This window comes from Oratosquilla oratoria, chromosome 12 (genome assembly GCF_046742065.1).
Source record: "Oratosquilla oratoria isolate Oo_2021 chromosome 12, ASM4674206v1, whole genome shotgun sequence".
Lineage (NCBI taxonomy): Eukaryota > Metazoa > Arthropoda > Malacostraca > Stomatopoda > Squillidae > Oratosquilla > Oratosquilla oratoria.
Window position 1 is genome coordinate 22,285,810 of NC_134788.1, and position 27,170 is coordinate 22,312,979.

Below are 27,170 nucleotides of genomic sequence, written 5' to 3' on the forward strand. Positions count from 1 at the left end.
GACAACATGCAGCCCCAGAGTAGCTAGCATCAGTCCTTGGGCCTTTCCACAGATCTCTCTGAAAAAAACCTTGGACTATTGTCTTTGTTGCAATGGGGTCAAACTTTCTAAGTCACTGGCAGAAAGTAGCAGGAGAGTAGTCACCGTCTGTCATTTTTTTTTTTTGTGAAAATGTGCAAAAAATAATCTATAAGTTAACAAAGACCTTGAGCCCAGACCGGAGAGTTTCAGTCCACTGTACATCGTCTAGTACCACCGCAAAGAGGTCCTTACAACGGACTCTACTATAGATGATCCAGACCCATTGGAATGTCTAACGATGACAATATCATTTAAGGTGGAACCAATCATGGCAACAAACATCATTTGGGTTCTACACATCATTTAAAATGGCAACATTTTATAGCACATAAATTGCATAATTTCCAATGCATATATATTCAAGCATAAACACACACACACACACATAATTACATCCTAACACGTACTACATATAAGTATATGAGAAAGTTTAATTATGAAATCAAGAAACGCAGACAGCAAAAAACAATATTGACAAGAATAACTAAAGTAGCATGACCTTACCTTCCTTCTACATGACGCTAGGTCAGTCTGGCGGGTACGTTTTAGTAAATTATTAAACAATTTATTATGTTTGAAATGACCATAAATCATGTTAATTTTCTTTGCATGTGTGCCCTAGACTTTTTCTGTTGACGTTTCCCATTTTCATATGGGGTCGCCGTTCCTCGCTAGTCGTTTCCATTGGTTTCGGTCCATCATCTGCTCCTCCTCCAGATGTTTCTCCTTAAGGTCCTCTCTCAGTCAATCCTTCCAGCGCGGCTTAGGTCTCCCTCGCCTGCATCTCCCCTGTACCTCCATCTCCATCACTCTCCTCCCCACGTAGTCTTCATCTCTTCTCTTCACATGGCCGAACCAATGTAATCTCCTTTCATGCGCTTTCGCCGATGCCTCCACTACTTTCACAGTACCACGGATCCTATAATTCTTTATCCTATCCAATCTCGTCACCCCACACATCCACCTTAACATCCTTATTTCTGCGACGTCCAGCTTTCTTGTATCCTTTTCAGTGCCCATGTCTCTGCTCCGTACAACAACGCGGGTCTCACTACTGTCTTGTACACCTTTCCTTATACCTTTTTGTTACATAGCACTCCTGATACTCTCTGCCAATTGTTCCACGCCAACTTGATCCAGTACTCAATCTCTTTTTCTAGCTCTCCATCTTCCACTACATAAGATCCGAGGTATTTGAAGGCCTCCACCTTCGGCAGTTTGTGGTCCTGCATGAAAAGGTCGCCTTCCTGAGTCACATCGCACTCCAGGTACTCCGTCGTCTGTCTGCTCACCTTCAGCCCATAGTTCCCTAACAAACTCCTCCACAGCTCCAACCGCTCCGGCAGTTCTTCGCGACTCTCTGATACCAACACTATGTCATCTCCATAGAGCATACTCTATGGTGCCTCTTTTGTCACCTCCTCCACCATCACATCACTGAGGAGGTTAAACAAATAGGGGGTAAGAGCTGACCCCTGGTGAAGTCCAACTCCCACTGAGAAAGCCTCTGTGGTACCAGCTGCACTTCTCACTATTGTCCTGGCATCCCTGTACATGTGTGCCATAGACTAAGCATGATTTAATCACGCTTCTCTCAGGCAGAGTCCCGAAGAACATCGCTATGTCGTCCTACTGTAGATCAGTCGATGAGGTAACTATTTAATGCTTTGTGTTGAAACAAAGTATTTCAAAACTATCCTAACATTCAGTTACTTTACAATGTTCACAACTCCAAGAAAACCTTCATGATAAGGGAGAACCAAAGACTAAAGAAAAAAAATTCTAAACGGTGTTGCGACAAACATCTGCAATGAGTCACCAATGTAGGCGAATGATAATCGATTTCATCTCGACTGACCCCTTTCAACCCCCAAAAAGGGGAGTGGGAGTAGCGGAGGTTCGCTGCACAACGAGGTCCCGGAGTCAACAGACACCCGGCCACCCCAGCTCCCTCAAACATTTGGCTCATAAATCCGTGGGTGTATACACCTAAACTTCCTCCCTTCATCGATGCATCAAAAACAGAACCTCTACTCACTAATGCGAGACACACTAACCCCGTGCCACCAAGACAGTACAATGAAACGTAATTAACTAGAACGAAACCACGCGTACTCTAATCATGTTTTCGACGAGTAGGCTTCTCTCGGCCGAAAAATCGCCAGTCGAATAGCTTAACTACATTTCTAAACATAACAAAAGTTACGTCTTTTTAAAGCCCATGATCATTTATTCGCGGTATAACATAAGATAATATTCTATAAGATCTACTGCGAGTATGCATCTCTTTTTTTCAGTGAGCATATACTTCCTCCGTATACATAAATAGTGACAGGATTACTGTGTTACATTAATAATCATAATTTGCCAGAAATCTGCAACACGAAGGTCGCTTGAAAGACTTTGTATATTGTATGGATCACCAAATATCTGGTGAAATAACTCTTGTTTGAGAAAGTTACAGTGCAAATGTCACACCGAAAACGTTTCTCCCCTGTGTGGGTCCTTATGCGATTCTCGAGGTGAGATGTTGTCATGACAGCTGTCAGACAAATCTCACACTTGAAAGGGTTCTCTCTTGTGTGGGTCACCACATAATGAACGAGACAATTCATTTCTCTGGATGTTGCGTCGTAATGGTCATACTGGAAAGTTTATTCTTCTGTATGGTCTCCATTTTTTTTGGGGGGGGACGTTCCTTTCCTCTGAAAGCTGCGTCGCAAAGGTCACATATTTGTAAGGCTTCTCTTCTGCTTGAGTAATCACGTGATGTTTAAGACCCACCCTTTTTGTAAAAGATGCGTCGCAAATGTCACACTGAAGGAGTTTCTCCTGTATGGGCCCTCATGTGACACCAAAGATTACACTTTGTTATGAAAGCTTTGTCGCAAAGGTCACACTGAAAAGGTTTTTCTCGTGTGTGGGTCATCACGTGAAGTCGAAGTTTTGCCTTATTTGTGAAACCTGCGTCGCAAAAGTCACACTGGAAAGGCTTCTCTCCTGTGTGGGTCATCACGTGACGTCGAAGTTTTGACTTACTTGTGAAACTTGCGTCGCAAAGGTCACACTTGAATGGCTTCTCTCCCCTGTGGGTCTTCACGTGACGTCGAAGATTTGAATTATTTGTGAAAGCTGCATCGCAAATGTCACACTGGAAAGGCTTCTCTCCTGTGTGGGTCATCATGTGACATCGAAGAGGTGACTTTTGTGAGAAAGCTGCGTCGCAAAGGTCACACTTGAAAGGCTTCTCTCCTGTGTGGGTCATCACGTGACATCGAAGAGTTGACTTTTGTGAGAAAACTGCACCGCAAAGGTCACACTTGAATGGCTTCTCTCCCGTGTGGGTCTTCACGTGACGTCGAAGATTTGAATTATTTGTGAAAGCTGCGTCGCAAAGGTCACACTGGAAAGGCTTCTCTCCTTTATGGGTCATTGCGTGACTTCGAATACGTGGTTTTGTTATGAAAGCTGCTCCGCAAATATCACATTTGAAAGGCTTCTCTCCTATGTGGGTCATCGCGTGACGTCTAAGACTTAACTTTGTTGTGAAAGCTGAGGTGCAAAGGTCACACTGGAAAGGCTTCTCTCCTGTGTGGGTAACTTGGTGATCTCTAAGGTAACGTTTCTCAATGAAAGCTGCGTCGCAAAGGTCACACTTGAAAGTCTTCTCTCGTGTGTGGGCCATCACGTGACATCGAAGTTTTAACTTACTTGCGAAAGCTACGTCGCAAAGGTCACACTGGAAAGGCTTCTCTCTTGTGTGGGTCATCACGTGACGTCCAAGACCTGTCTTTGTTGTGAAAGCTGCGTTGCAAAGGTCACACTTGAAAGGCTTCTCTCCTGTGTGGGTCATCACGTGACATCGAAGAGTTGACTTTCGTGAAAAAAACTGCACCGCAAAGGTCACACTTGAAAGGCTTCTCTCCTGTGTGGGTCATCACGTGACGTCGAAGATTCGACTTCTGTGTGAAAGCTGCGTCGCAAAGGTCACACTGGAAAGGCTTCTCTCCTGTGTGGATAATCACGTGACGTCGAGGATGCTTTCTTGTGAAAGCTGCGTCGCAAAGGTCCCACTGGAAAGGCTTCTCTCCTGTGTGGGTCATCACGTGACGTCCAAGACCTGCCTTTGTTGTGAAAGCTGCGTCACAAAGGTCACACTGGAAAGATTTCTCGCCTGTGTGGTTCATCACGTGACGTCGAAGAGTTCCTTTTGTTGTGAAAGCTGCGTCGCAAAGGACAAAATGAAAAGGTTTCTCTCCTTTGTGGTTCGTTATATACCTTTTGAGAATACTCTTGTGGGATATATCTGCATCACGTTAGCCACACTGTGATACTTTTTCTCCGGCGTTAATAGCTAATGTATAGAATTTAAGATCGAATTTCTTGGTGAAATCTGGATTGTCAAATGCTCCTGAAAATAAAAAATAAAACTTTTAAATGTCTGTAATCCATTGTGGATAATAAGAAATGTATTGAATATTGAATATAAAGCTGGAATTAAAAATCAAATTGTTTAAACATCGAAATACGTGTAAACACACCGTGATAAATCAATATGTCGAATGGAATACTGAGAAATAAACAGAGGAATATGTTTACTGTCATTTGACACTACTAACACCCTCTTACCAAATGCTCTCTTGCACTCCTAGCAGAATGAGCAAAGTCTGTTTGTTGTCATTTGAAATGAGTGTGATAATCTATAAGTAAAACGACCAATATAAGTTCCAATTTTAGCAACAATTGGTCCCACATTGTCGGAGGAATTTCGTGAAAGACAAACGATGGTAGGCAGACAAACAATCTGAACCTCTCAGATCCTGATACTACATGCGTGCGCAACATCTCCATTGTCCCACGTTTCAATAACAATCCTAACCATCGGGGCGTGAAAGAACTGTGGGATGATTTGTCGGTTTGTGTGGGAAGCTTTGGAATGAATTGCTGTGCCAGTGGTGTAATCGGTAAGCACGCCTACCCGGACAGTGGAAAGTCCTGGAGTTCGATTACCGGGTGGTGGCAATCTTTCAGCGACGCTCCCATCACACAATTGCTGGGTGATAGTGTTGGGTGAGTTGATGAGGTCATTTATCATGTTGTTGGAAGATATGGTACTCCAGGAAGAAATGAAAGTGGAGAGAAATTGTTGGAGATGTGTGTGGAGCAGCAGTTGGTGGTTGCAAGCAATCTCCTCTGAAATGGTAGGTTGGATATCTATCGACTCCATGGATACTTGCATCAACCACTTTTAGAGACCCCCGGTGTAGCCAGTGCTCAACGAACACGGCCTCTGCCAATAGTTCTACTCTATTGGCGTCTAAAACGGCTGAATAGATTGAGTTCTTGGTGTCTGGGGACTCCACGGGCTTCATCCTGCGACAGAATACTAGAACGTGGTATGGACAGAAGGACCTCCTGGCAGCTTTTTTTGCTTTGTCACTGTGTCCGCTGGCCCTTTAATGGCTCATGTTATCCAAATAAATTAGAAGATGCCTCTTCCGATCGTGATGCCCTGATGATACATACAAATTTCACTGACATTTATCGGATGTCAGTCAAGACAATCACTGATAAGTTTAAAGAAGTGCACACCTATACAATATAGCAATAGAAAATTAAATATGAATTTTGTATAAAATAATACATCAACATAATACACGTTTATCTTGGCGGAAATCACAAAAAAACTTACTAAAGATAATACACTACCGAACGCAGCCGCGGCGAGAGCTTCGAGAGGCCACGTTTTTGATAGATGCCGAAGTCGGAGAAATTAAAGTATGAAAAATTGGTCTAACCTAATCTCATCACCATCGTCAAAATGACACTGACGGGACTGGACAGACGACACAAAGTTTTGAAGCTCTCGTCACACCTCCGTTCGGTGGTGTATTTGCTTTAGCAATTTTTTTAATGATTTCCACCACGAAAAACATATATTACGTTGATGTACTATAATTTGCCAAATTTATATACAATTTGTATCTATATATCGTGTGGATGTGCATTTCTTTAGTAAAAACAATTATTTAGTGCAGCATGGAAATGAATACAACTGGTGTGGAAATGTACCCAGCCTACTGGTAGCCAGATGCCAAAACATGTTAACCCATTCAACTCCGATGACAAGATGTCTTGTCATTTGGTCAAATAAAACAAAAAATCATAAAACACCAAAATGTTTGATCAAACACCAGAAAAATATGACGTCAGTCCTCGCTTCGCTGCGAGCGAAGCGAGGATTGACGTCCTATTTTTCTGGTGTTTGATCAAACATTTTGGTGTTTTATGATTTTTTGTTTTATTTGACCAAATGACAAGACATCTTGTCATCGGAGTTGAATGGGCTGGTGGAGGTGGTGAAAACAATACCTGTAGGATTCACAATCAGATTCTTACCACAAACGAAAAAAAAATCACATATGTGATACCCGACTTCAGAAAAGATCATTTTACTGGTTTATATGAGCTTAATGCAATGGGCTGGAGGAAAACTGGGCGAAAAAAAAAACATATATTATCCAAAGTTACATTCCATTTAGGGGTATAAATCCTAATATTCACATTTTCAATGTAGATTTGATCGAATTGTATGTTCTGTTTCAATTGGAAATCACTTGTTTGTACTAGCCCCTACCCTCAACCACTGTCTGCGGAACACACTGGGAAATAAGCATTTTGAGTAAGAGAAGTTGTCCAAAGCCAGTAATTTACGAAAGAAACAACGACAAAATTGTTAGAATAAGCTATAAAAGAGGCACATTCTTCCCCTATTCTAACCATACCAAACCTAAGCATTATCTCCCTCATATACACACACACACACACACACACACATACACACACACACACACACACACACACACACACACATATATATATATATATATATATATATATATATATATATATATATATATATATATATATATATATATATATTCCAGTGGCATTTGTATGTTTTGTTTCTTATGTCTGATGCAACTTTAGAGGTTTGTCACTCTTCTTTCTCCCATCTAAAAGTCTTTTACAAGGTTGTAGTCCATACCAAAAATAATGTACCTGTTTAGGTGGACCGGCGTTACACAACTTGTTAACAGCTGGACTTTGGAAGTAAATAATTAGAGCCACTATCACCAGCATCCTATTTGCTTTTCCTGGGGCATATATATGATGCTTAGATATTCTTAGGTTCTTACACCAATATAATTTCTCCCTGTATGGTCTCCATAATGAGTCATATTATCCTAGTAATATTAAAAATCTATTAAGAAAATGAGTGCATAGAGGTATTAGGGAGGAACGTCAATGTAGTAGTATTGGGAGACCTTAATGCTAGGGTAGGAAATGAACCAACTGATGGAGTGGTTGGGGAATGTGGAGTTCCAGGAAAGAATCGTAGTGGAGAGTTGATGGTGGAGATGTGTCTAGAGAGATGACGATAGCAAATACAGTGTTTCGGAAGAAAGTCAAACATAAGTACACATGGGAGAGGGTAGTGGACGGAAGGGTGGTAGATAGAGTGTTGATGGACTATGTAGTGGTAGATAGGAGTAAAATAGTAAGAGTTAAGGATGCACATGCTGAGAGAGGAGTGGGAGGGAGTGAAGGATAGAGTAGAACTAGGAGTAGAGGAGGAATGGGGATGGTTCAAGGAGGAAGTCACAAAGTGTGCAAAGATGGTGTGTGGAACAAGAAGGACGGGAGGAAATAGAAGGAAGTGTAGTGAGTGGTGGAATAAGGAAACAAAGAAAGTTGTAGAAGAGAGAAGCGAGCTTTCACAGATTGGTTACAAAATAGGACGAGGGAGTCATATGAGACGTACAAAGAAAAGAAAAGAGAAGTAAAGAAAAAGGTAAAGGAGGCAAAGAGGAGAGCAGATGTGAAATGGGGAAAGAGTATGACAGAAAATTTTGCGAGTAACAAAAATATGTTTTGGAAAGAAATTAAGAGAGGATGAGGAGGCGAATCAAGTAGAGAAGAAAAGGTAAAAGGTGCAGATGGTGGGATGATAATGGAAGAGAAAGCAATAAGAGGATGATGGGCAGAGCATTTTAATGAGTTGCTAAATATGAAGGGGGACAGGGAGGGAAAGATAGTTGCAGTGGGAAGTGTTAAGAAAATGACCGTGATGGGTGAGGAAAATGGAAGGGAAATAAGGAAGGAGGAAGTGAAGGCAGTTGTTAAGATGACGAGAGCAGGTAAGGCACCTGGGTTGGATGGATGCCATGCAGAATGCCTGAAGAAAGGAGGTACAGTGATGGTGGACTGGCTGGTGAGGTTATTTAATGATGTTGGAGAGAGGGTAGAGTGCCGGAGGACAGGAGGAGTGCCTGTATAGTCCCACTCTACAAGGGAAAAGGGGACATAGGTGAATGTAGTAATTTCAGAGGGATTAGCTTGTTAAGTGTAGTTGGGAAGGCTTATGGGAGGATATTGATTGAGAGGATTGGGAGAGGAACAGAGGGAGTAAATGGTGAGGAACAGTGTGGACAGGTAGAGATTGCACAGATCCAATTTTTGTGGTGAGACAAATATGTGAGAAAGCTATAGGAAAAAGAAAGGATGTTTTTTAGGCTTTTATGGATCTGGAAAAGGCTTATGACAGGGTAGACAGGAAGGCACTGTAGGAGGTTTTGCAGATATACGGGATAGAAGGAAAGCTTTTAGGAGCTGTCAAGAGTTCTTACAATCGTAGTAGAGCATGTGTCATGATTAGAGATGGAGAGAGTGGTTCGAGGTAAAGGTGGGACTTCGTCAGGGATGTGTTATGTCGCCCTGCCTGTTCAACTTATACATGGATGGGGTGGTGCGAGAGGTAAATGCAAGGGTGGTGGGTCAGGGATTGGAGATGGTTAAAGAAAACAGAGAAAAGTGGGAGGTGAGCCCGCTATTGTTTACGGATGACACTGCACTTGTAGCAGGATCAGAGGAGGGATTGAGGAAGTTGGTGATAGAGTTTGGGAGAGTGTGTGAAAGAAGAAAGTTGAAGATAAATGTGTGTAAAAGTAAGGTGAGGAGATTACAAGGGGTGAAAAAGGCAGCTGACTGGAAGTGAGCATTAAGGGACAGCGACTGGAGGAAGGGGATAATTTTAGATACTTGGGTGCAAATGTGGCAGGAAAGGGACGAGTGGAGGTGGAGGTAGAATGTAGATTGAGAGAAGCAAGTAAATGCCTTGGTGGATTAAAAAATGTAATAAGTAATAGACATTTAGGAATGGATGCTAAGAGGAGATTGTATGAAGGAGTGATTGTGCCGACAGCACTGTATGGGGCAGAAACATGGAACAAAAGAGAGGAAGAGAGAAGGAGTTTGAATGTGTTTGAGATGAGGTGTCTGAGAAGTGTGATAGGTGTTACTAGGCTGGATAAAGTGACAAATGAGGAGGTGAGGAGGAGAACGGGGGTGGTAAGGAAGTTGGGAGATAGGGTGGATGAAAGAGTATTGGTATGGTTTGGACACATGGAAAGAATGAATGAAGAAAGACTAGTAAAAGATGTATGGAAGGCAGATGTGGGGGGAGTGAACATGAGGGGGCGACCTAGGATGAGATGGATGGATGGGGTGAAAGGGGCCTTGGGGAAGAGGGGAATGTCTGTTGAGGAAGGACGGGAGAGGGCAGAAGACAGGATGATGTTATGATGCATGAGGTGGAATGGGTGGGGGATGGGGGGTAAGGTAGTATGTGTGAGAAAAATTTGATGCAGCCCGAAGGGATTTCTCCCCCTCTCCTTTTCTGCATGAGGGGACGGGAGGGGGGGTCGATGATTTAATGAAGCAGCCTTGCTGTGGATGTACTGTGTCTTGCGACACGGCTTCTGATGCAGGGCAGTGGACAAGATGCAGGGATGACCTATCATCCAGGAGGTGCTAAGATAAGAGGGAGGGTGGAGGGTAGAGGGTGGAGGGGAGTGGAGTGTGTTTGGGATGGAATGGGTGGGAATGATTTTTATGCCTTTGTTTTCTTTGGCTACCTCCCTTGTAAGGGGGAAAAAGCCTTTGGTGTATGTATGATTAAGAAAAAGCAACGATTCATGAGATGACACCAGTGACTCGTACATTCTTTCATGTGACTAGAGGGGAACAAAAGAGGTGATAGAGTTGGATTTTTTCTCTCTCAATCATTCAAGAAAATTATGAAGAAAAAGATGGTAAAACCTAGATATATAAGGAATTGACTGCAGGGCTTATATCTTGATATCCCTTTGGCTCTGAGACACAATGTTGAGCAGCACAGGCTCTTTGAGCCCAGAGTTAACTAGGAAAAGGGTTTCAGAGCATTTGAAATGATTGCTCCATGATTATATAATGAGCCACCTGGAAATGTCAAGAATTGGGAAAAAATTTTGGTTGTACACACCTATACGATACAGCAAACGAAAATGATTAATTTTGTAAATTGTAATACATCAACGTAATGTGCAATTTTTTTTGGTGGAAATCAATAACGAAAAAGTTGCTAAAACCTATTTATTAATGAAGTTGCGGTGGTTGAATGATATCCCATGTCTGTTTTGATAGATGCAGAGGTCAAAGAAATGAAAAGACGCTAAATTTGTCTACTCTAACCTACCTAACTAACCTACATAACCTATGTTTAGTAATTCGGTACCTCAAATTCTAAAGATCATCCGGGTCGTCGTCACAGATGCTGATGGCCTGTGATTATTGTTATATCTTGGGGAATTAACTGACAAAAGTAGAACACTGTGTTCTCTCATAAAGTCCAAGGAAGCTCTATTGTCTTTGTAACAGCACTTATTAATGTCACCTGTAGTTGGAGAACACCTGGTCCACAACGTGAAAGCCATCGTCTAATTGGCAGTGACTGGACAGACAACAGCATAGTGTCTGAACTGTATCCTAGCGCCTTCGTTCATTAGTAGATTTGCTTGAAGCAAGTTTTCTTTTTTACTTATTTCCACCCAAAAAAAATATTGGCTGCATGGTAATGGCTGCATGTTATTGTGGCAAAGTAACATGCAGTTGATAATTCAGGGTCTATATGGGCGCCCCTACTGACCAGAGTCACACATCATTTTGTCTGTGATAGAGGAAAACTTTGTACATAGAGAAATTATGACACTTTTATACTATGACTATACCTCTATTATGCTGTCCCCCAACCCCCTGTTACTGTCCTGTACCATTTCTCAGAATATTATTATTATTTTTTTTTTTTGCTTACCCTGTGGTGGGGGAAAAGAATGCTACCAAAAAGTCTTCCCACTTGAGTCATAAGAGGCGACAAAAAACGGGACGGCGGATGGGATTAGGAGTCCTGCTACCTGTAGCCCTAAAAAAGTAAAGACATAAGAGGGTCTGGGAGTTTTACAACCAGTACCCTAAGGTTTGGGTCTTTTAATATGCATGGATGTGGTACAGATGAGAGTAAAAGAGAAGAGATAGGCAGTAGGTTTGTGAGAAGAAAGATGGATATGCTGGCTTTGAGTGAAACTAAAATAAAAGGGAGAGGCGAGTGTGAGTTTGGGAGTGTAGTTGGGAGGTTCTTAGGAGTGAAGAGGGGACGAGGAGAGAAGGGGTGGCTATACTAGTAAGTGAAGAGATAGGTAAGCGTGTAGTGGAGTGGAAGGAGGTTTCTTCAAGGTTGATGTGGATGAAGGTGAAACTGGGAAGGGAGATGTGGGTTTTTGAAAGTGCGTATGGGCCTGGTAGTGAGAAGAGAGGAGAGGAAAGGGAGGCTTTTTGGGTAGATATAAATGAGTGCATAGAAGGATTAGGGAGAAATGTCAATGTAGTTGTATTGGGAGACCTTAATTCTAGGGTAGGAAATGAACCAAAAGACGGAGTGATTGGGAAGTATGGAGTTCCAGGTAAAAGTCGTAGTGAAGAATTGATGGTGGAGATGTGTCTTGAAAGAGAGTTGATGATAGCAAATACAGTGTTTAGGAAGAAATTCAAGCATAAGTACACTTGGGAGAGGGTGGTGGATGGAAGGGTGGCAGATGGAGCATTGATGGACTATATAGTGGTGACCAGGAGTATGGTAGCAAGAGTTAAGGATGTACATGTTCTAAGGGGAGAGAGTGGGGGAATATCAGATCATTTTCTGGTGGAAGGTAAATTGAGAGTGGAGAATAGGTGGAGAAAGAGGAAAAGGGCAGAAGGCAGGGAGGTACTTAGAGTGAATTGCTTAAATGAGAAAGAAAATGAGGATGAGTATAAGAAGAAGCTGAGAGAGGAGTGGGAGGGAGTAAAGGATAGAGTAGAACTAGGAGTGGAGGAGGAATGGGGATTGTTCAAGGAGGGAGTTATAAGGTGTGCAAAGATGGTGTGTGGAACAAGGAGGGCAGTAGGAAATTGAAGAAAGGGTAGCGAGTGGTGGGATGAGGAAGCAAAGAAGGGTGTAGAAGAGAAGAAGCAGGCATTCATAGATTGGCTGCAAATTAGGACGAGGGAATCATATGAGAGGTACAAAGTAAAGAAAAGGGAAGTTAAGCATAATATAAACGAAGCAAAGAGGAGAGCAGATGTGAAATGGGGTAAGAACATAAGTATGGAGATTGCAAGAGACCATAAGGCCTACACTTGGCAGCTCTGTATCCATCACCACCTGTCATCCCCATTCATAAAGTTGTCTAATCGTTTCTTAAAACAACTGATAGTTTCAGCGGTTACTACATGGTTACTAAGTCTATTCCATTCGTCAACCACCCTATTAGTAAACCAATTTTTGCCTATTACCTTCCTAAATCTAAATTTGTTCAATTTAAAACAATTACTGCGAGTCCTGCCCTGTTGTTTTAATATGATGACCTTGTTTACATCACCCTTGTTAGAGCCTTTGATCCACTTGAACACCTCTATTAGATCACCCCGCACTCTGCGTCTTTCCAGATAGTGTAATTTAAGGTGCTTAAGCCTCTCTTTGTAAGACAAATTTCTGTGTCCATGTATCATTTTGGTCATTCTTCTCTGTACTGATTCTAGTGAATTGATGTCCATTCTGTGGGATGGAGACCAAAACTGTACTACATAGTCAAGGATGGGTCTATTTCTAGATAGTTTGATAATTACCTCTGCATTTCTATTCGTTACCGTCCTAGCAATGAAACCTAATGCTCTGTTTGCTTTATTCCTGGCGCTAATGCACTGTTTCCTGGTTTTAAGGCCCGGACTCACCAGAACTCCCAAGTCTCTCTCGCACTCAGTTTTATCTAAAAACGTGTTATCTATACTATATCTATTTTCGGGGTTGTGCAGCCCTACTTTTAACATGCTACATTTAGAGATATTGAAGTTCATTTGCCATTTCACTGACCATGTGAACAATTTGTTAAGATCATCCTGCAGAATCTCTGCGTCATCTCCTGACCTAATTAGGTGTCCTATTTTAGTGTCGTCCGCAAACTTACTAATGTCACTATTCATCCCATCGTCTAAGTCGTTTATGTATGTAATGAACAAAAAGGGACCCAAAACCAAGCCCTGGGGGACCCCACTAGTAACATTGCCCCACCTAGATTTTACTCCATTTATGGTGACCCGCTATTTTCTGTTACTAATCCAAGCTCTAATCCATTTTAACATTTTTCCTCCTATGCTATGGGCTTTGATTTTATTTAGTAGTCTCTGGTGTGGCATCTTATTGAACGCTTTGCAAAAGTCAAGGCAAATAACATCGTAATTATCATTGTTATCTAACGCTTTATATACTTTAGTGTAAAAGGATAGAGGATTAGTCACACATGACTTACCCTTGGAGAAACCATGCTGTGAATCGCAAATTAAACTACGTCTTTCGATGTGTTCCCTGAGTCTATTTACTATTACTGATTCAAGCATTTTTCCTATAACCGATGTCAAACTGATTGGCCTGTAGTTGCATATAGATGATGATGATCTATCTCCCTTCTTAAAAACAGGAACAACGTTTGCCTGCCTCCAAGCAATAGGCGTAAAACCAGTGTCTACCGATTTATTAAATATTCCAGTTAACTGGTCGCAGATTTTAAACTAACACTCCTTTAGTATTCTCGGAAATTTTTTGTCTGGTCCCAGGGTCTTTGTAGCTTTAAGTCTTTCAACTCCGATGACAAGATGTCTTGTCATTTGGTCAAATAAAACAAAAAATCATAAAACACCAAAATGTTTGATCAAACACCAGAAAAATATGACGTCAATCCTCGCTTCGCTCGCAGCGAAGCGCGAGCGAAGCGAGGACTGACGTCATATTTTTCTGGTGTTTGATCAAACATTTTGGTGTTTTATGATTTTTTGTTTTATTTGACCAAATGACAAGACATCTTGTCATCGGAGTTGAATGGGTTAAGTCTTTCAATCTGCTTGACTACTTCTTCCTTACTAATGCTGATATTAGATAGACTACTTTCTTCATCCCCTCTGAAAATCGGATCAGTCAGGTACTCTATCTAACCTCTCATTAGTAAACACCGAAAGAAAATAATTGTTAAACTCCTCACTCATTTTTTCCTCCGAAAAGTTTGACAGAAATTTTTAAAAGTAACAAAAAGATGTTTTGGAAAGAAATTAAAAGAGGAAGAGGAGGTGAATCAAGTAGAGAAGAAAAAGTAAAAGGTGCAGATGGAGAGATGATAATGGAAGAGAAGGCAGTGAGAGGAAGGTGGGCAGAGTATTTTTTTAGGGAGTTGCTAAATGTGAAGGAGGATAGGGAGGGAAAGGTAGTTGCAGTGGGAAACGGTAAGAAAATGACCATGATGAGTTAGGAAAATGGAGAAGAAATAGGGAAAGATGAAGTGAAAGCAGCTGTTAAGATGATGAGTGCAGGTAAGTCACCTGGGTTGGATGGATGCCATGCAGAATGTCTTAAAAAAGGAGGTACGATGATGGTAGACTGGCTGGTGAGGTTATTTAATGTTTATTTAAGAGAGGGTAGAGTGCTGGAGGACTGGAGAAGTGCCAGTATCGTTCCACTTTACAAAGGAAAGGGGGACAAGTGTGAGTGTAGTAGTTTCAGAGGGATCAGCATGTTGAGTGTGGTTGAGAAGGCTTATGGGAGGATATTGATTGAGAGGATTAGGAGAGGAACAGAGGGAGTAATTGGTGAGGAACAGTGTGGGTTTAGGACAGGTAGGGGTTGTGTAGATCAGATTTTTGTGGTAAGACAGATATGTGAGAAAGCTATAGGAAAAGGTAAGGATGTTTTTTAGGCTTTCATGGATCTGGAAAAGGCAGACAGGAAGGCACTGTGGGAGGTGTTGCAGATATATGGGATGGGAGGAAAGCTGTTAAGAGTAGTCAAGAGTTTTATGAGAGTAGGAGAGCTTGTGTTAGGATTAGAAATGTGTTATGTGTTATGTCGCCCTGGCTGTTCAATCTATACATGGATGGGGTGGTGTGAGAGGTGAATGCAAGGGTGGTGGGTCGGGGGTTGGAGATGGTTAAACAAAATGGAGAAAAGTGGGAATTAAGCCAGTTGTTGTTTGCTGGCGACACTGCGCTTGTAGCAGGATCAGAGGAGGGATAGAGGAAGTTAGTGACAGAGTTTGAGGTGTATGAAAGAAGAAAGCTGAAGATGAATGTGGGCAAAAATAAGGTGATGAGATGTACAAGGGGAGAGAGTGACAGCAGGCTGGAAGTGAGCATTAAGAGAGAGAGACTGGAGGAAGTTGATAGTTTTAGATACTTGGGTACAAATGTGGCAGGAAAGGGAGGAGTGGGGATGGAGGTAGAATGTAGATTGAGAGAAGCGAGTAAATGCCTTGGTGGATTAAAAAGTGCAATGAGAAATAGGCATTTGGGAATGGATGCTGAGAAGAGGTTATATGAAGGAGTGATTGTGCCAACAGCACTGTATGGGGCAGAAACATGAAACATAAGAGAGGAAGAGAGGAGTTTGAATGTGTTTGAGATGAAATGTCTGAGAAGTATGATAGGGGTTACTAGGCTAGAATGAGAAATGAGAAGGTGAGGAGGAGAACAGGGGTGGAAAGGGAGTTGGAAGATAGGGTTGATGAAAGAGTATTGGGATGGTTTGGACACATGGAAAGAATGAATGAAGAAAGACTAGTAAAAGAGGTATGGAAGGCAGATGTGGAGGGAGTGAACATGAGGGGGTGTCCTAGGATGAGATGGATGGATGGGGTAAAAGGGGCATTACGAAAGTGAGGAATATCTGTTGAGGAAGGATGGGAGAGTACAGAAGATAGGGGTGAATGGAGAAGGGTTGTGTGTGGATGATGCTGTGATGCATGAGGGAGAGTGGGTGGGGGATGGAGGGTGAGGAAGTATGTATGGGAAATAATTTGACGAGTTAAACACCATATGAGGACGGAGCCTTTATTTGTACGACGTTTCGCTTATCACAGCTTTTTCAAGTACAAGTTGAGATACAATTGCTTGAGATTAAATAAGGGGAAAGGAGGGAACGGGGAGAGAAAAGAAGAAGGGGGGGGGGGAAGGAAGTGGAGGAGAAGGAGGAGGGGGAGAGGAGAAGGGGGGGGGCGATTGAACACTGGGAAAGGATGAGAATGCTGACCCAAACGTTTTGTTCAATAGTGTTCGTTCCTTGAATGATTGCTGCTTCTAAACACTTCCTGCGGATTTTGTCTGGTTCTCGTATCAGCAGCTCTGCATTCTTCCAGTCCATAAGATGGTTTTCCTTGCTTCTATGTGTAACATATGCATTGGTGGTGACATCATGCCTGACGTCGTAACGGTGTTCACGTATTCGTGTATTCAGGTCGCGTGACGTTTCTCCGATGTAAACTTTATCACATCCTGAACACGGAATACGATAAACACCGGCTTTGGTGCCCGGTGTCTGGTTGAATGCAGAGCTGCTGATACGAGAACCAGACAAAATCCGCAGGAAGTGTTTAGAAGCAGCAATCATTCAAGGAACGAACACTATTGAACAAAACAGGGGCATGTTTAACATCTCGCCTCACATAATTCCCCTAATACCCATGGCCAGCAAAATTTTAAATATTTAAACCACCCTTTGTGGACATTTCGCCCTCGGACGTTTGGGTCAGCATTCTCATCCTTTCCCAGCGTTCAATCCCCCCCCCCTTCTCCTCCTCCTCCTCTTCCTTCCCCCCCACTTTCATGAAAAATAATTTGACGCAGCCCGAGGGGATTTCTCCCCGTCTTCTCCTTTTCTGCATGAGGGGACGGAGAAGGGGGCCCCTGAATTAATGAAATGACCTTGCTGTGGATGTGCTGTGTCTTCCGACACTGCTTCTGACCCAGGGCAGTGGACAGGATGAAGGGATGACCCGTCATACAGGAGGTGCCAAGATGAGAGAGAGGGAAGAGGGTGGAGGGGAGTGGAATATGTAGGGGATGGAATGGGTGGGAGTAGTTTCTATGCCTTTTTCTTTTTGGCTACCCCCAATGTAAAGGGGAAAATCCTTTAGTATATGTATGTACCAAGAAAATCACATAGTATGTTCATGTATTATAATTTAAAAAATTAATATTTAATTTTCTAATGATATATCGCATAGTTATGCACAACTGAAATAATATCAAGAACTGTGATACCTTGATAACCTTTGAGAATGTAATCAAGACCCACTTATTCAAGAAAGCAAATATTGTTATTGATATGTGCATAAATGATAATTATCGGTATTGATACTACATGACGGTCAGGCGGAGCCAATGGACCGGGGGCTGGAACTTCATCAATGGTAAACAGTAAGATGCTTGTTTATCTCACAGCTGAAATTCTGAGTATTTTGAACCCATTCACATAAGCACCATAAATAATATCAGTAGCAATTACTTTTTAAACTGAGCAAACATCTTTAACTTCCCAAGAGTTAGGTTAGGCTAGGGTTCACAACTGCAATTCTTACTTATATCCATATCATGCTATTAGTATTCTGCACATTTCAAACACCATATATAAGTAATGCAAATTAAAAGTTATGTTGGTGAAAATTAAAACAAATTGAGACAGTCAAACAACTTGGTACATTAGATATTTGCCAGTCTCACACCTTTAGTTCTTACCTATATCATTAGGTGGTTGTTATCATCCTGAGTATTCTAAACCCCATATGTAAATACCACAAATCAATAGTAACACCAATAGAGGTTTAAAAATAATACTGGTAAATATCTCTAATTTACCCAATTTTACATTTACTTGATTTATACGGCGCTTCTATTAGCTTTTAAAATATATAATAATAATAATAATATCAGTATATAATGTCACCCACTTCCTAATTCTTGGAGGGCTATTATTATTTTTTTTCTTCTTTTTTATCCCAAACCCAAAGAAAGTTTAATCCCAACCCCAATCATCCAATGCAACCAATAATAATAATAATAATATCAGTATATAATGTCACCCACTTCCTAATTCTTGGAGGGCTATTATTATTTTTTTTTTCTTTTTTATCCCAAACCCAAAGAAAGTTTAATCCCAACCCCAATCATCCAATGCAACCACCTCCCTCCACAAGTTTTGAAACGCTGGGCTTCTTTCAAGGCAGCGAAATCTAATTTCATCTCATTACCTACAGCATTCTTCCCAAAGTATCCAACACCTAAATCCTACAAACATAATGGCCTGCAACTTCCAGGCATCAGTCTAATAATGTAAGCTGTAGCTGACTGACGAACGCCTACAAATAACCTTCACATTACCTGTGTGACTCCCTTCTTTGCTCACAATCTCCGTGACTCTTGAGCGTCTCACAAACGTCCAAATAATTTGAACAATTCTTGCAAGTCTTTCTATTTCACAAGTTGCTCCACATTATTTATCCTTACCAAAAGAAAATTTTGTTTACAGCAGAACAAAGAATATATCAACCATTTTATTTATCAAGGGAAACAAATCTGTTTTTATTTTCCAATTCGGAAATCCACCTTTTTAGAAGCTGCATTTAGGTTAACCGTCGTGTTTTCTGTAGGAGGTAGTAGCCAGACTATTGAGGTATTCGTGTTTTGTCGCCTACAAGTCAGTGCTGTTGGACGGGGTAGATGACAGAGTAGGTGGTTATTGCGTGGCATTATGTGTGATATTGTGAAGGTGTCTTTACCTTCGGCGTGCTGAAGGTGTCTCAGAACGTCAGTAATTTAGATGTGACGATAGCCATATGTGGGTTTTGATTGATGCAAGAGGATTTATTGTGTATCCCTTGCATTCTTTCCATTGGTTTAGTATTGTTGATCGAAGAAGAGGGTAATAGTCTATCGTTAGTAGTGGAGTGGAAGCCTTGGCAACTTCTACGTTTCTGGTGATGCCCACGTTAAATGGCAAAGTGCAAGTGAGTGGCGGGACTTGAGGATGGAGATTTTTTATTGGCCGCTTTGTGAATCTGATATGACCACATACTACATAGGATACTGGTGTTGGGACGGGGCTGGGGAGCTGTGGTTAATATACAGGACAGTGAGGATACCAGGTGTTTCATCAGTAAAGAGTGAGGTGATGGGGAATGTTTTGTAGTGTCAATACTACTTATCGTAGTCAGGCCAGTTGTGTAGGCAGCTAAAGGCACGCACACACGACTTTATGGCGCAGTGGTTAGTTCCCGGCTGCCACTATGGCAGTCCGGATCCGAATCCCACCCAGTGCTGAAATAATTTCAGTATTGCTGCGCTGCGAGTCGTTACTCCAACACTCGTGGGCGGGGATGTGTGTGCGTGTAAGGTTACAGCATTACCCATAGATCGGTCATATATGAGCTCTCTTCCGGGAGGGAGGCTGTCGATCACGAGACCAATACGTGATCCAAGACCATGGTGAATCACACACATCTATATTCATAGAGTATATGTCCAAGAAGTACTCCTTCAAAGAAATGTATGGCAACTTTATTGTGACCAAACTTCTTAGAGCATTATTGCCTTCTATAGGCATACAATAGTGTTTCGGTCCGTTTGGCATTTAAACATACCTGACGTATCACTTCACAGCCATACCCGTCCCCATGAGGATTATGTAAATGCTTCTCGATATCATGTTGTGCCCTGTCTCCCAGGAGCTAACACATTACTGATACAACGACCCGTGAAGAGGGGAACTAAGGGAAAACGCTGCCTTGATTGTCTTAGCTTTATTAGACTCAAAAGCTGTTGATACTACAGTATAAGCCATGCATAACCAAAATACCTCAACAGGGCACACATACATAGGCTAAAGAATAAATTTATTGTACATTCGATCAGGGACTGAGCCACCACGCACGCCCATGCGGTGCTGGGACGGCGTAGTCCACTCCAGGTGGGAGCTCCAACTCTCCAACTCCGATTTTGACTCTTACTAATTGACCCCCCCTACACACACACACACTTCTTTCTATACCTAGTCCATGCCACTGAAGTCATCTCACTAAATTTCAACAAAGTCCATCAACATCCCAAGCTACCCTGGCTCCTTCACTCAAACACTTGGCTCATAAACCCGTGGGTGTATGCCCTGAACTTACTGCCTTCATCGGGGGGATCAAACAAAACATGACTTACATCTACTCACCACTGTGAAACACACTGACCCCGCGCCACCAAGAATGTACAATGAAACATGAATAACTGGAACGACACTACACGGGCTCTATTAACTGTTTCGATGCATATGCCGGGGGGAAAGATCGTTTGGAATGATAAAGTAAATACATTTGTAAACATGGCAAAGGGTTACAACGTTTTAGGTTTTTACGGGTCAAGTACATTTATTCACGACTTAACGGATTAACACATGGTAATGTTCTTTGAAGTGCTTTATTGCATAGTTTCTACTTCAAGTACGCATCTCGTCTTTAGTAAGAATATACTTCCTCCGTATACATACACAGGGTCATCGTGTGCCATTGATATCAATAATTTGTGAACAACCTGCTGCACCACAAATGTCATTTGATTTTCATTTTGTGTGGGTGGCCATGTGGATTTTGAGATGATGCTTGCCACTGCAATCTACTTCACAAAGGTCACACTTCAAAGGCTCCCCTCCTGTGTGGGTCGCCATTTTGTTTTCTAGATGATGCTTTCTTCTACAAACTGCGTCGCAAAGTTCACACTTTGAAGGCATCTCTCATGTGTAGGTCATGTCATGACAATGAAGGTTTACCTTTATTGTGTAAGCTGCGCCACAATGGTCACACCTGAAAGGCTTCTCTACTGATCTCTAATGTGATAATTCACACTGAAATCTGTATCGCAAAGGTCATATTTGTATAGCTTCTCGGAGAGAAGCTATACAAATATGACCTTTGCGATACAGATTTCAGTGTGAATTATCACATTAGAGATCAGTAGAGAAGCCTTTCAGGTGTGACCATTGTGACGCAGCTTACACAATAAAGTTAAACCTTCATTGTCATGTGTGGGACATCATGGGATGTCAGAGATCTGCCTTTATCATGAAAGCTGCCTCGCAAAGGTCACACTATAAAGGTTTCTCTCCTGTGTGGATCACCATGTGCGTTTTGAGGTGATGTTTACTTCTGAAAAATGTGTTGCAAACATCACATTAGACATGTTTTTCTCCTGTGTAGATCATGTGACCTTTACGGTCACATTTCGGTTTGAAAGCTGCGTTGCAAAGGTCACACGAGAAAGGTTTCTTACCTGTGTGGGTCACTGTGTGATAATTGAGACTATTCGTTCCTCTGAAAGTTGAGTCGCAAAGGTCACACTGGAAAGGTTTCCCTCCTGTGTGGATCATCACGTGTCACACCTGTAAGGCTTCTTTCCTTTCCTGTGTGGGTTATCGTATGATTTCGAAGATGTGATTTTTTTATGAACGCTGCTTCGCAAAGGTCACACCGAAACGGCTTCTCTCCTGTATGGGTCATCACGTGATATTTGAGACCACGCTTTCTCTTGAAAGACGCGTCGCAAAGGTCACACTGGAAAGGTTTTTCTCCTGTATGGGTCATCACGTGATATTTGAGATCATTCTTTCTCTTGAAAGTTGCGTCGCAAAGGTCACAATGGAAAGGTTTCTCTTCTGTGTGGTTCATTATATGGTGTCGAAGACTCTCCTTCCTTATGAAAGCTGCTTCGCAAAGGTCACACTGAAACGGCTTCTCTCCTGTATGGGTCATCACGTGATATTTGAGACCACGCTTTCCCTTGAAAGACGCGTCGCAAAGGTCACACTGGAAATGTTTCTCTTCTGTGTGCGTTATCATGTGACGTCGAAGATCTTTTTTTAATGTGAAAACTGCCTCGCAATGATCACATTTGAAAGGCTCCTCTCCTGTGTGGGTCGCCACGTGGCGTCGAATGCCACTCTTTCTTGCGAAAGTTGCGTCGCAAAGGTCACAATGGAAAGGTTTCTCTCCTGTGTGGTTCATCTGGTGAAGTCGAAGATAAGACTTTCTTGCGAAAGCTGCGTCGCAAAGGTCACACTGGAAATGTTTCTCTCCCGTGTGGGTCATCACGTGACGTTGAAGACCTTGCTGTCTTGCAAAAGCTGCGTCGCAAAGGTCACAATGGAAAGGTTTCTCTCCTGTATGGGTCATCACGTGACATCGAAGACTTTGTTTTTCTGTGAAAGTTGCGTCGCAAAGGTCACACTGGAAAGGTTTCTCTCCTGTGTGGGTCATCATGTGACGTTGAAGACTTTGCTCCCTTGCGAAAGCTGCGTCGCAAAGGTCACATTGGAAAGGTTTCTCTCCTGTGTGGGTCTTCATGTGACGTTGAAGACTTTGCTCCCTTGCGAAAGCTGCGTCGCAAAGGCCACACTTGAAAGGTTTCTCTCCTGTGTGGGTCATCACGTGACATTGAAGACTTTGTTTTGCTGTAAAAGCTGCGCTGCAAAGGTCACACTTGAAAGGCTTCACTCCTCTATGGATCATCACGTGATAATTGAGACCACTCCTTCCCTTGAAGGTTGCGTCGCAAAGGTCACACTTGAAAGGTTTCTCTTCTGTGTGAGTCATCATGTGACGTCGAAACTTCGCCTTCGTTTTTAAAGCTGCGTCACAAAGGTCACAATGGAAAGGTTTATTTCCTGTGTGGCTCGTTATATTCCTGCTGAGGCGACTCTTGTGGGACAAATCTGCATCGCATGAGCCACACTGGGATGCTTCCTCTCCCGCGTCCATAGCGAATGTACAGAATTGAAGGGCAACTCTCCAAATGAAATATGGATTGTTCAATCCTGGACCTGAAACCATATACGTAAGCTTTTTAAACGTTTGTAAACACTTGCAAATCCTAATGTAATATTGAATATAAAGTTGTAATCAAACACCAAAACGTTCAAATTGATCGAAATGCGTGGGAACACATCATGATAAAAACACATGTGTAAAATAGTGGCGAATAAACAGAGAGAACAATAAGTTTCCTGTCCTTTGGCACGACCAACACCTTGACAAATGCTTGGCAACACTCCTAACAGAGAGGCAAATCTGCTTCCTGTCATTTGGCATCAGTATAATAGTCAACCTCTAAATATAATAACCAGCTAGGTTCCAATTTTGACAACAATTGGTCCCATAGTGTCGGAGCAGTTTCGTGCGCTACATTTACGTTGCCACTAGTTTCTTTACCAAACCTAACATCAGGGTGTGAAAGAATTGTGGGATGGTTAGTCCGTTTGTGTGGGTAGCGTTGGGATTAATTGCTGTGCCAATGGTCACTACAGGCGACCGTGGTGTAAACAGTAAGCACGCTTGCCCGGACAGTTGGGGGTCCCGTGTTCGATTCCCGGGCGATGCCAGCTTTTCAGTGACGCTCCCTCTCATGGCGCAGTGAGTAGGATCCCAGCAGCGGTGCACATTCCTGGCATGGCGGGGGGGTGTATGAGTGGTCTCTACAAGCGACCGTGGTGTAATTGGTAAGCACGCCTGTCCGGGTAGTTGGAAATCACGGGGTTCGATTACCGGGCGGTGCCAGCTTTTCAGTGACGCTTCCTGTCACACAATTGCTCCGTTGTAGTGTTGGGTGTCTTGAGAGCGCGAGTTGATGAAGAAATTGATGACGTAGTTGGAAGATATGATATTCCAAGAAGGAATGAAAAAGGAGAAAATTTGTTGGAGATGTGTGTGGAGCAGCAGATGGTGGTTTCATGCAATCTCCTCCGAAATGGTAGGTTGGGTATTTATCGAGCCCTTGGACACTCGCACCGACCACTTTGGAGACCCCTGGCCTAGCCAGTGCTCAACGAACGTGTACCACACGGCCTCTGCCAATTGTTTCACTCTATTTGGCGACTTAAACAGCTGAATATTTTGATTTTTTGGTGGCTGTGGACTCTATGGACTTCATCCTGCGACAGAACACCGGTCCTTGTCACGGACAAGCTCTCCTGGCATTTTTGTTTCTTTGTCATTGTAAATTCTTGCCATTCAATGGCTCATGCTATCCAAACACATTGGAAGATACCTTGTCCGATCTTGATGTCCTGATGCTAATGATCAATTTTATTGACATTTATTGGATGTCATTCACGACAACTACTTAGCACAAAAATATGTTAACCGGTGGAGGTGGTGAAAACAATGCCTGTAGGAATACTCAGGCTCTAACCACAAAATAAGAATCACAATAAACATTTTCATATATGTGATACCTGACTTCAGAAAATATTTTGTTACAGGAACTTCACACAATGGACTGGAAAGAAATTGGGTGAAATACCAACACATCGTATTATCTAAAGTTACATTCCATTTAGGGATATAAATCCTAATATTTGCACAACACCCAACACGCCAATTCGTTTTGAGAGCATATTTTAACAAAAAAAATTCCCATTGATTTGATCGGATAGGATGCTGTGGTTCTATCGGAAATAACTTGTTTGTACTAACACCCACCCTAGCCCCTACCATCAACGTCTGTGAAATAAATATTTTGAGTAAGACAAGCATGCAAACCCAGTGATTTACAAGAGAAACGACGACATTCTTCTCTCTACTCGTACCATACCTAACCTACACAGTCTCTCTCTGTCTTTTCACGGAAACAGGTTTAACAATTTAGTGTTAGGCCTATTTGTATGTTTTGTTTCTTGTATTTGATATGAGTTTTGTAGCTCATCACTGTTCTTTCTCCCATCTAATAGTCTTTAACAAGGTTTGTAGGCCATACCAAAACGAATATACCCCTCTTGGTGGAAGAGTTGAACTTTGGAAGTAAATAAATTTAGCCACTAACCCTAGCATCCTGTTTGCTTTCTCTGGGAAGCACATACAATGCTTAAACATTCTTAGGTAGTTACCCCAAGATATTTTCAATTTCCATTTTTTTAATAACATGTAATCATAAGTCATATAATCTACATCATTTTAGGTATTCATAGATAGCTTTGCCAGTCTCACAACTGCATTTTTTAGCTATATAACTGGCTATCACTTTTTATTGTGAGTCATTTAAAACCATGCAAATTAATAGTAACGTCGGCAGCGATTTTTTAATCATTAAGACGGACATCTTTATATTTACCATGGCTATGTTACGTTAGATCTCACAGCTGCAATTGTTACCAATATGATCATTGGGCTAGACCTCATCATTCCGACCGTAAGTTAGGTTAGTCTATGTTACGTTAGATCTCACAGCTACAATTCTTACCAATATCAGTGGGCCTCTTATTATTCCGACCACTTCTAACCCCAAATATAGTATCGCAAATTCATAACAATGTCGGAAGCAATTTTTTAAAATTTAAGACAGCATAAGAATAAAAAAATCGGTCTTAAAGCTGTAAAATTTGTATATAGATATATATCATCAGCTACTTCTGATCATTCCAAGCATTTTATAATTGAGATGTAATTACCACAGATTAACAGTAACATTGGTGGTGATTAAGAAAAAGATATCAAACATATTCATATCTACCTAATTTCACACTTACTCAACTTTAAATTTTTCTTCAATTGTAACTTGAAAGTGTTCTGAAACACCAGCATATAATGGAAGCTAAATCCTAGTTCTTAAAGTTCTTAAATATTTTCACTGTATTATGAGCATTCCAACCACCTGCACAAGTTTTGAAACACTGGTCCTCTGCCCTTGCGTTCTCATTACTGACCACAACATTATTTCCAAAGTATCCAACACCTAAATATCTACAAACACAATGGCCTGCAATTTCCAGGCATCAATCTAACCACGTAAGCTGTAGCTGACTGCCGAACGCCTACAAATAACCTTCACATTACCTATGTGGCTACCTTCTTTGTTCACAATCTTCATGACTCTTGAGCATCTCATGTCAAAATAAATTGAAATATTCTTGCAACTCTTCAAGCCACTTTCACAAGTTTACAACAAAACAAAGAAAAGAGTACCTAATCTGTTTTTATTTCCTAGTCCGAAAATCCATTTTTGTAAGCTGATGTTTTATCAGTAAAGAGTGAAGCGATGGTGGATATCTACTCATAGCCTATATAGTAGTTACACAACTGAGTTACTATAGTCAGGTCAGTTACATAGGCAGATTATTATTATTATTATCATTATTATTATTATCATTATTATTACTATTATTATTATCATTATTATTGTTATTATTATTGTTCAGAAGATATTTGTTGATAAGTATATCCCCTGTGCATAAACTTGTAACTTTTGAAATTACATATCTGAAAGAGCCAGTATCTAAAAAAAAGGAATACATTTCAACTTAAGAGGAATTTTCAACCAAAACTATAAGTGAATTCTGTCACATGGAGAATTTCTGAAGAAAGTAAAATATGTAACCACGGGTTAGTGGAATCTGGACAATGTGTAACCTGTTATGTTATAGATTAAGATTACAAGAGAAGAGTATAATACCATGTGCCCTTTACTTGAGAAGGAAATAGTGGTAAAGGATTATGCACTTTGGTTTAATGTTAAAATACTCAGGGCAAAGAAAGAAAAATATAGGAAAGAGAAACTATGGCATAGATATAAAAATCAGGAGGCAAGGAGAGCATATCAAGTAGCAAAGAACATAGATATCAGTCTGGTGATGAAAAGAAAAAGGGAATACTATAAAGATAAGGTGTTGGAGACAGGATTAAACATTATCAAACTGTACAGTATATGGGGTGCTGGATAGTCTGACTGGAAATAAATAAAAAAGGTTATGAAGTTGCCTGATGAATTTGCTGATGCTGAATTAGCAAATATTTTTCTTGATTTCTTTGAAAAGAAAACTGAAGATGTTATTA

The 27,170-nt window shown here is 41.5% G+C and overlaps 3 protein-coding genes across 3 annotated transcripts in view; all 3 read right to left on the reverse strand.

The window, feature by feature from the left end:
• Positions 1-1,154: 1,154 nt before the first annotated feature.
• On the reverse strand, positions 1,155-1,475 carry LOC143030267 (uncharacterized). The gene has a single exon (XM_076193421.1). The coding sequence runs from the start codon at positions 1,473-1,475 to the stop codon at positions 1,155-1,157; it is 321 nt and encodes a 106-aa protein (XP_076049536.1).
• A 3-nt stretch (positions 1,476-1,478) lies between these two features.
• LOC143030268 (uncharacterized) overlaps positions 1,479-27,170 on the reverse strand; it is a 31,219-nt gene continuing 5,527 nt past the window's right edge. Inside the window, exons 2-3 of the mRNA XM_076193422.1 lie at positions 3,318-4,489; positions 1,479-1,629 (exon numbers count right to left, since the gene is read on the reverse strand). Of these exons, the coding sequence (XP_076049537.1) occupies positions 1,479-1,629; positions 3,318-3,934 (768 nt within the window). The 5' untranslated portion in view covers positions 3,935-4,489. The remainder of the gene's footprint in view (positions 1,630-3,317; positions 4,490-27,170) is intronic.
• On the reverse strand, positions 21,333-23,164 carry LOC143030597 (uncharacterized). Its single transcript, XM_076193760.1, has one exon. It carries the CDS (start codon positions 23,103-23,105, stop codon positions 21,684-21,686), a length of 1,422 nt encoding a protein of 473 aa, XP_076049875.1. The 5' UTR covers positions 23,106-23,164; the 3' UTR covers positions 21,333-21,683.

What these genes read in the sequence shown, in the direction of transcription:
- LOC143030267 (XM_076193421.1), bottom strand. Translation starts at nt 1,475, where the DNA reads ATGCTCTATGGAGATGACATAGTGTTGGTATCAGAGAGTCGCGAAGAA.
- LOC143030597 (XM_076193760.1), bottom strand. Translation starts at nt 23,105, where the DNA reads ATGGACGCGGGAGAGGAAGCATCCCAGTGTGGCTCATGCGATGCAGAT.